This window comes from Equus asinus, chromosome X (genome assembly GCF_041296235.1).
Source record: "Equus asinus isolate D_3611 breed Donkey chromosome X, EquAss-T2T_v2, whole genome shotgun sequence".
Taxonomy (NCBI): Eukaryota; Metazoa; Chordata; class Mammalia; order Perissodactyla; family Equidae; genus Equus; species Equus asinus.
Window position 1 is genome coordinate 102,523,142 of NC_091820.1, and position 10,562 is coordinate 102,533,703.

The window sequence follows — 10,562 nt, forward strand, 5'->3', positions numbered from 1 at the left end:
GCTCCCTGAGGTCAAGCACTGTATCTTGTTTGTTGCCATATCCTGGTACACATTATGCACCCAATGCCCATTGTTTAGATGAATGTTTGAAAATTTCAGAAAGAGAGGTTGTGCACTTGGGTATTTTTTGTGGGTTCCTTGAGCAATGAGTCATAGGCATATTTGAATTATTAGTGTGGAAGAATAATTTGAAGTGATATTTTCTGGACAAGTAGATACTACCATGCCTGTCTTTAATGCTTAGTGTCATTACGCTCAAGACTGTACCTTCAACCTGAATCTCTCCTCTTAATTTTCCTTTCATTGGCCCATACTGAGGACATTTTAGACAAAGAATCAGAATTTTGTTTAACTAGAAAGACCCTTTGAGACCATCTCTCCCCTCTCCCTTCCACCCCATTATTTTATAGATCAGGAAATGGAAGCCTCAAGAGGGAATGATCACAGGCTCTTCTATTTTGTGCATGGCAAGATCTTGCCATTGAACACGATTAAAGTAGAAAGCACAAATACTGAATTCAAACAACAGCATCTTAATTTAATAGATTGAACACTTCATGAACAGGGATTTGTGGGTGCATCTGTTCTACATCATGGTTTTACTAAATAGCTTTATTATCTCAAAATTAAATTCATTAAAATGGGGTTTTACCTCTAAGTTGTTGTCAGGAAAGGATTAGTGGACAGAAACCTTAAATCCTAGACAAGGCTTGGGTCAACAAGTGATCATTGAATAATCCTTAGTTGTAAGTTTCCATCCTGATTGTTAACAGTCAAGCCACTCTATATCCAAAACAAGGACAATCTCACCAGGATATGATATTAGCACTTTCTCTGAGCTACTTGAGCCCCACTCAAGCTGTCTAGCAGCTATGTCTTCATACTGCGGTACCCACTGTGGCAGGCTGTCCAGAACCCTCTCTTTCACCCTCAATGCCAACAGGAGGAAATGTCATGAAACTCTAAGAGAAGCCAATTACTAAGTCACTCAACTCCTACTTCTCTTCCTATACAGTCATGCATTGGTTAATGACGAGGATACATTCTAAGAAATACATCATTAGGCAATTTTGTCGTTGGGCAAACCTCATAGAGTGTGCTTACACAAACCTAGATGGTATAGCCTACTACACTAGGCTATATGGTACTAATCTTATGGGACCACTGCCATATACGTGGTCCCTTGTTGACTGAAATGTCCTTATGCAGCACATGACTATATTGAAATACTCTGTCCAATATTTCCTTGAGATAAAAGAAATGTGTTCCTCTGAAGGATTACTGGCTATGGAGTCCTCAGTAGAGAAAACTGGACCCAGTCTCACACCTTGTGACATAGAAATGGTTCTACCAGCTAGTGCTGAAAAAGTCCTTAAGAGTCATATTCGTATTGTGAGCCCACAATATTGCTCCCAATCCACAGAAACCCCCCATGCTATTGTCCTTGCTCTTTGTTTTAACCCTTTCATAACATTTCCTGCCACTAACATTCATTTTAACCTATTTCATTTTAATAAATGAGAGAGAAGAGAGGGTAGGCAGGCCAAAGGAAGAGGAGGGTATATGGTGTGATTTATCCCAAGTCTCACATCCCCCCAGGATCCATCCCCATCTGGCCATACTGTAAAAGAAGTAGATTCATAGTCTCTTCCTCTCAATTTTCCCCCTCTCATTCTGTAAAATGGTTACATAAGAAGAGAGTGGGAGGCTCTAAAAGTTGCATGTTTACCAGCCCCCACAACTGTAATTCAGAGCAGGAGGCCTTCAAAGCACACTTTAAGAACACAGCACTAGGTGTTGTGTGGCTCTTTCTATTGGGTGAGGACACCGAAAACATTTCACCTTAAGTCCTGAGACCATCACTTACTTAGCTGCCACCAGTGTTGAACAAGGGCAAGCAGCTCAGCAGGATGTCAGACACGTATTACACCCAATGGCCATTCCATCAGCAACAGGTCATGTTTCTTCATACCCAATAAAACTGGTATTGCAAATGCATTTATTGCCTTCACATTGCTTCTCAGCTTGAGATAAGTTAATATTCCTCCACACCTAGCAACATGTTTTCTTCAACTTTTCCTAAACTGCTATATAGATAAGGCCTCGTAAATGCAGGAAGCCTAGATGTGTAGAGATTTCCTCTTATGCTGGATCTTTAATAATTTTATCATTTCTGATAGTGGATTCATTAACGAGAACAAGTTGTCCTTTCACCATTTATGTTTACTTATATGCGTCTATACCAAATGCTATACCAAATTCCCTATCATCACTAAGGTTCTTGGCCATAGTATTATTGGTATCACTATTCTAAGAAAACAGGGCCAACTCCCAGTACCTTGAGGCACTTAAGAATTTCATCAGTGGGCCCAAAAGTTAAGAAAGAAAAATGGAAGAGCTGAATTATACACCATACATGGAATACAGGGTCTCAAGTGAGTATGCTTTATAGGGGCGTACCCCAAGCAGACAGGAGGCAGTAGAGCATAAGTCTTTCATTAGACCAATGGCTCTCAAAGTGTGATCCCTGGACCAGCCGCATCAGCATCACGGTGAACTGGTTAGAAATGCAAATTCTAGGGCCCTACTCCAGGCCTCCTGAATCAGAAACTCTGGAGGAGGGACCCAGCAATCTGTGTTTTTACAAGCCCTCCGGAGGATTCTGGTATACACCTAGTTTGAGAGACACTGATTTCAACTGAAATATATATCCTGGCTTTCCCATACACTAGCTATGTGATATTGGGCAAGTTCTTTAACCTCTCTCAGCCTCAGAAGTGTCATCAGTAAAGTGCATTAAATAATAATTGGCCTTACTATATAGGGATGTTGCAAGAATTGAACAAGATGGTCCATACAAAGTCCTTGGAAAATGACTATCACACAACAAACTCAATAAACGTTAACTACTATCATTGTTGTTATTGTTATTATTATTGGGCTTTTTTATTTACAATAATCTTCAATAGATGGGAAGAGGCTAGCCAGGTCCCTGGCAATAAGATAGCAATAAGGCATCTCATTTTGGAAGAACAAGAGAAGGCCATTCGGACAGCCCTATTTACTGAACATCATATTGTAATGCAGCATTGCTAATTTGGAAAGATTTAAAGGAATTCCCAAATGGTTCAACAACCTGGTAAATCCAAATTGAAAGGATTTCCCAATCAGCCAAGCATTGATAGGCAAAAAAGTGAGGAGAAAAGAGGAGGGCTTGAAATAGCCATTTGAAAAGTTCTCTAAAGAGCTTTTTAGTGGGGCCTCCTGCTAGCCTTTGTGAAAATTAGCAAAAGAACCTCTTCTGGGTAATTGCAGTCCCACAGGTGCTCTGCCTGGTGAGTGGACGCTCTTTTGTGCCATTGGATCAAAACCTTCATCAGGGCTCAGGATGTAAGGAGCAGAGAGTGAACAGGATTTGGGCCCTCATGACCACTCAGCTTGATTCCCTTGTGCAGAGCACAACCTGCATAACCACACACAGCAGCTCTGACCATCAATTGAAGCCTTTGTCCTTGATTAACATCTCTCCTATTTGTGTCAGAAACAAAGATACTTGGTAATTGCCCCTGAAGCTTAAAGGAAATGAGCTGAGAATCTGGGAGAGGTTGAATCCCCCCTTCTCTAGGACTTTGTTTACCCCATTCTTTGGGGTTAATAATCCCTACGCCTAGCTGCTTGTTATGTGAGACTCACAGGTGTGGTAAAACTTGAAAGAAAATACCTATCTCCTGGATAATCCTGAGGATTAAATAAGATTGTCTATATGCAAATACCTTGTAAACTGTAGAGAGCTGTTCACATGTAAAGTGGTATTACGGTTGCTTTCATAGTCTCTATGGCAACATCTAATAACACCCCTGCTGTTTCCCCTCCTGAGGGACTACAACTATTATTATTGTTATTGTCATCTTTACCATTAAATTTTATCATTGTCTTGGTATTGTGTAAGCACAGTTTAGACCTGTTGCTGAGAAAGACACTCCTTCTGACTCCAGGAAGGTACCAGTGATATTTCCTAATTGGAAACATAAATTTACAAGAAAGAGAAGTGGCACACCAACCAGTAATAAGCTTGCTTTCTCGCCCCTTCTTCCCCTCCCCTTCCACCACTGTTGCTCACTACCACCACCACATGGGGCTGTGATCCCTGTTATTGTGAGTAGATCAGATAAAACCAATCTTCCAACTATTTCTATTGCTTCCAAATATTGCCAGGCCTCTCCAAATGAAGGGAATCCCTTTCCACTGTATTTTGTGGAATACAGTAGAAATGTGGAATACATCACAAAAGGTCCTTCTCTGAAGGTTTTCTTGGGGGTCCACAGTGTTAAGAAGTAGCCTCATATCCAGCAGAAGAGGGAAGAGGCCAGGCCCTGCCTTTCTCAGTCCTTCTCAGCTGAGGTCACACAAAAAGCTTAGTGCCTTTTCGGTCAAGATAAATAACAGCTAGAAATACTTTAGCAATCTCAGTTCTACCAGGTGAAAGGGGCTAGAAAATCAGCTAGAGATTTGATCTGGTACGTGCTGTACCTGGTGTGTTGTAACCTTCCTCATTGCTTTGTTGACCCAGTCCACGTTCATTGGCTTCCGGCTCAGTTTCTCAACAGATCTCCCATTTTCTCATGGGGCCAGATATGTGCCCTGAACCCCAGGCCACTTGACTAAAGAAAGTCCTGATCTTCTAGTTATGTTCGTACTCTGGATCCTGCTTCTCATGCTCCCACAGGCTGGGACACTGCTCTCAATGGATGATCAAGTGGACGACAGGTCTCTCTTACTTTAAGACTCACTCTCCTTCCTCAACTCCTTCTGTCACATCCCACTCACCACTTGGGATGCCCTCAGATACCAACAAGTGGCTGTACCAAGTGTGAGTGCCACACGCTCCTTTGGACACTGCACACTGAGCTGCCAGAGGTCATAGTCAGGCCACAGCCCAACCGATGGCTCTGTTTCCCTGGCTCCCCTCCCATCCACATGCTGACTCACGTCGCTGAGGTCCCAGCACGCCTCATCTGAGTCTGCCTATGTTTTGTCAGAAACCAGAGGCAAAGTTCTGGAGTGCAGAGCTTTGAGTCTACACTCTGAGTCCCTACTTCACTTCCTGTCACTGTCCTCCCTACCCAGGGTCTTCCTTTACAGCATAACCACATACCTTCCTCTCTATGCTTTTTTCCCCCAATCTTAAAATTTCCATTCCCTTAGTGAGCTGATCCACACTGCTATAAAGAAAACAATCTGATTAAACAAAGTCATATTAAGACAACAATGGCTGTAACTTAAAGTAAGGAACGTTTACTTGCATTTTCATCAATTTAAAGCAGTGGTTCATGACTCTGGCTGCTTTTCGCAAGCACCTGAGAAGCTTTTTAAACTATCTTTGCTGGGGCCCCAACTGGAGACCATCAGACTCTCTGGAGGTGGCACTCTGGCACCAATCATTTTGAAGAGATTTTCCAGGTAATTCCTGTGTGCAGGCAGAGTGAGAACCACTGACCTACAGGAATGAATCTCTAATAGTAGGGCAATAATATGTACATTTTCTACTTCCCTGCCTCAAAGGAGTTGTGGGTGGCGAGCCCTCAATCCTAACTTTTCTCCGTCTGACAGCCCAAAGAGCTTCCGGGGCTGGATTTATTTAACATTTCATGGTAGAGGCCAAAATGTCATTTCAAAGAGTGTACTATTTAGAATGGGTGGGATGTGAAACACTCATGGAATGTAAACTTGCAGGAGGCACTGGGCTTCATGAAGATTTGTAACATATTATAAAATTATGATATTAAATATATTAGCCTGTTTCTGGCATGACTCCTCCCTGGAAATGGTTTTATATCTTTAAAAATAATTCTGTGCTCTGCTTTGAAAGTATCAAGCTCTATTATGAAGTAATCAGAGCCACACTGATTGCTTAACATTATGTAGGATCGTGTAGACTGGAGCTGGAAGCAGACTACTGTAGTTCCTGGAACTAAAAATTCTTGCCCTCATCCTCCCATAATGATCATAATTAAGGTCCAATACTGGAGACACTTGAAACTTAAAATGGGCTTCTGGGTATAAGCCAGGGCTAAGCTGGACCATTCTCTAACAAGCCCATTGTTATGTTAAGGAAATGACTGGGACCAGAACTAATCCTAGAAGTAATCAGTTTGACAAGTAGTTTCTGAGCTATCTGTCCTACAGTGGTAGAGTGGCTGCAATGGGGGAATGCAGTGTTCCCACAAATCGCTGCCACTTTCCAGAAAAAGGTAAAGTGGAAATTAAAAAATTAGAATAGAAGAAAATCAGAACCAAGTGTCACAAGGGCTTGCGATATGTGTAAGTAAAAGACAACTGATTCAAGAGGACCAGGAAGGTCCTCCCCAAAATGCACCCAACTCGCCCTGGTGATGGTAGCTTCAGTGGGGCAATTCTTTTCTTCACACCTTGTCCACTGTCTCTGCAAGAATCCTCTTTTAAGATAACATTTCCCTTGGAAGGAGAAAGGTAAAAATTTAGGCAGTCTTCTCATTTTAATATGCTTTCATCTATCAGCTAGGTCCTTCCATATCAGCTAGTTTGCGCTGCAGAGAGAGAAGCCATACTTTTGAGGGGTGGAGGAGAGACGGGGGATGTGCATTTTGGAGTACAGAGAAAACAGGTTCTAAGTGAGATGTGATGGCACAAGGACACTGGGCACCGATGAGGGAAAGTACCCAGAAAGGAGTCAAAGGCAAATCTCCCTTCAGCGACTAGAACAGACAAAAATGGAGCCATAAGAACACCCCTCTTTGGCTGATCTGAAACTACCGGTGTCCTACGGGTATGGAGGGTAGGTGGCCAAAGTTATTCTTGATGCTATTCTTCCTCACCCAGGTGCTGAGAGCAGGTGTTGGCATCCAAGGGTATTTTAACCACAGAGTTCTTTATATCTTTATTCAGTTCATGAAATAAGCTCTGTTGAAGCAGGACACTCTCGGGGCCTGAGCATGAGTGAAAGAGGGTAAATGCATGAAGAACTGGGGAGTACTGTGCTATCCTAGGGTGTGAGGGTAGGAAACCTTTTGGAGATTGTAATATCTTCCACTGAAGCCACATATAAGCCTCAGCCAGGAGAAAGCACTCACTGCGAATTCTGTCTGCCTGGCGAATCCGCTGGAGAGCTTCCCGAATGCTTTGACTGTCTTGTCCTGTGGTCAGGACGACCCCTACAGGGAGGCCGCGGCTCCGAAGAGCACTTGCAACTCGATTGGCTGTGTGCACCCAAATGTCTTCATCTGAGGAAATGACTCCAGCATGAGCCCACTGGAAATATTTCATGACAGTTACCAGCACCCGGATGGCAGAAGGGAGTGTCCGAGAAAATGTCGGGTAGCTATTTTTATTATCTAATTCATAATTCACACAAGCCCAAGAGAAAATCCCTTTGTCCCAGCTGTTTCCCAGGAGCGAGGCTGCCTCACAGTAGCCGGGGTTGGCAAGTCCAATAAATCCTGAGGCCATCTGGTGGTGGGAAATGAAATTGGAGAGGGCCCTGGAAGTCTGGCAGTCTTCATTGAGAATCACATATTCAAAAGAGTAACTCAGGTCAAACGATGGGTCCCTGTTGATCCGCTCAATGGCTAATCGAGCAGCAACCTCAGGCAGGGCCTTTGAGAACAATGGATCACAGGTCCAAGGGCCCACTACCCCTATCCTGTAGGGGGGTGCCCACACCTGCTGTGGGAATGATGCGAGGGCCAGGAGGCACAAGTACCACAGGAGCTTGAAGGATGCAAGGCCATGGTGTCCTCGCTGTCTTCTGGGAGCCGCAAACCAGAGCATAAGGTGAAAGAAAGGCCAGGGTCCCAAACGCATAGCCCTCCCGCTTCCAGCAGGATAATGAAGAGATACTGGAAGGTTAGTCTGCTGTCCCGAGATGGACAGTGATGTTTCCAAATGCCTGTCAATCAGAGGAAAAGATGTGTTATTCACATTATTCCTGAAGCTTCTGGAAATATTGGTTAGGAAAGAATGGCAAAGGAATGGCAGTCCCCAAACTGAAAGTTTCTTTCCTCTACCCTGACCAAAACTCCTCCTCTTCCTATACTTCCTGTACTCTTTATCTCCGTAGACGGCACCTCCATCCATTGTTTACCTACTTGCTCCAGTCAGAAACCTGGTAGTCAACTGAGACTTTTCCTTCTTTTCTGCTCTAACATTCAATCCATGACTGAGTCCTGTTGATTCAACTTCAGTAATAGCTGCCCACCTCACAGTTTTGTGAGGACTTACGTGGATTAACATACAGCAAGTGCTTATAACAGGGTCTAGTGTACTGTTAGGTTATATTAGTGATATTATTATCATTACTGTAGTTTTAAGTATGTCCATTTTTCTCCATCATCCTGCCCTCTTAGAGACACGGATGTAAGCAGATAAAGGCAATGCAGAGTAAACAGTGCTAAGACTGAAATAACTCAGACAGAGGAAAACAGAGAGGATCCCCCAAACCTAGATTTCAGGAGAGGAGAGGAAGAAGGAGGAGGGACATCTCTTTGAGTTGAGTATTGAAAGAAAAGTTAGCCAGGTGAATGAGGTTGGGAGGAGGGCTGGTGCTAAGAGCCTCCAGGCAAATGGAACAATATGCAGTAAGACCCAGAGGTTAAATAAAAGGATAGGTTAGAGTCTCAGAATTCCAAGGCCTTTGTTCTGCTTGGGTCTGTAATGTCAGCCAAGGCAGGACCTAAATCACCAAGAATCATATATGCCATTCATAGGTTTTTAGATTTAATTCTGTAGACAATGGTTTTAAGGAGAGAAATGGAATAATCAGATTTCTTTTTTGTAAAACCACACAAGTAGTAGTGTGGAGAAAAGGTTGGAAGGGAGCAAGCCTGGAGGCAGGCAGACCAGTTTGGAGGCTGCTGTAGTAATTTATGAGAAATGATGGCAGACCAAGACAGTGGTAGTGAACATGTAGAAGAATGGAGATGAATTCTACCAAGACTAAAAATGTCAAAGAGATTAAGTAGAACCAATAACAACATGATGACTGACAAGATGTAGCAGGTAAGAGGGGAAAAGGAAGACTCCAAGGTGATTTTGAGCTTTTCGGATCTAGGCAACTGGTTGGAAAATTATATAAGTCTCTGAGATAAGGAACACTAGAGGAAGAGGTGGGAGATATAATGCATTCTATTGGACACGTTGAGCTGGCGATGCTTGTAGAATACACATGTGGCAAAATCCAATTGACAATTTGACATACTGGATCTCATCAGAGAAAGCTGAGCTAGAGATATAAATTTGAGTGTTATTAATTGATACAGTGTAATTGAAGACACAGAAGTATATAAGATCAACAAAAGAGAGTTGCAGAGTAAAGAAAGAGACAAGGAACAAAACCCTCAGAACCCACAATGCTTAAAGGTCCAGCAGAGAAAAAGAAGGTCATAATGAAAAGTTACATGAAAAGTCCAGAGAGACAGCAAAATCCAGGAGATGGTAGTATCTTACAATCCAAGGAAGATGAAACTTTGAAGATGAAACGTGTTTATGACGTCTCACAATCTGCTGAGAAGTCAAGTAAGCTAGATAGAAAGATATCTGTCCATTGGATTTGGATTCAGACATTAAGACTGCAAGTTGAGGGACCACAATGATTCAAAACTGAATGGGTGCAGCCACTATGGAAAACAGTATGGAGATTTCTCAAAAAATTAATAATAGAAACACCATATGATCCAGCTATTCCACTACTGGGTATTTATCCAAAGAACATGAAATCAGTAATTCAAAAGATATATGCACCCCTATGTTCATTGCAGCATTATGCACAATAGCCAAGATGTGGACGCAACCCAAGTGCCCATCAGAGGATGAATAGATAAAGCAGATGTAGTATATATATACAATGGAATACTACTCAGCCGTAAAAAAGACAAAATCGTGTCATTTGCAACGACATGGATGGACTTTGAGGGTATTATGCTAAGCAAAATAAGTCAAAAAGAGAAGGACAAATACCATACGATTTCACTCATATATGGAAGATAAACAAACACGTAGATAAGGAGAACAGGTTAGTGGTTACCAGAGGAGTAGGGGAGAGAGGGAGGGCAAAAAGGATAAAGGGGCACATGTGTATGGTGACAGATAAAAACTGGACTCTTGGTGGTGAGTACAATGCAGTCTATACAGAAACTGAAATATAATGATGTATACCTGAAATTTACACAATGTTATAAGCCAAAATGACCTCAATAAAATAATTTTTAAGAAAACAAACTTTTAAAAAAAATGAATGGGAATTAATGAAGTGGAGTCAGTAAATGCAAGAACTTTTTCAAGATGATGCATGCAAAGCCTTTCTTCATCTGGCCCTTGCCTTTCTCTATACTGCCATCTCCCACTGTTCTCACCTGATTCTACAGTAAATTTCTTGCAGTTCTACAGACATATACCACATGGTCTGTCAAGCATAGGATTCAGAAAATGCCATTCTTTCTGCCAGGAACACTTTCCTCCCACCTCCCACACTCTACTTCTGGTTTCTCCTGATGAACTCTACCTTCAAGACCCAATTGAACTGTTCTCTA

General features: G+C 42.4%; 1 protein-coding gene across 1 annotated transcript in view; it reads right to left on the bottom strand.

The window, feature by feature from the left end:
- The window catches only part of GUCY2F (guanylate cyclase 2F, retinal), an 89,580-nt gene extending 81,673 nt beyond the window's left edge, over window positions 1-7,907 (bottom strand). The window contains exon 1 of the mRNA XM_070502465.1: window positions 7,110-7,907. Coding sequence (XP_070358566.1) covers window positions 7,110-7,839 — 730 coding nt within the window. The 5' untranslated portion in view covers window positions 7,840-7,907. The remainder of the gene's footprint in view (window positions 1-7,109) is intronic.
- Window positions 7,908-10,562: the final 2,655 nt, after the last annotated feature.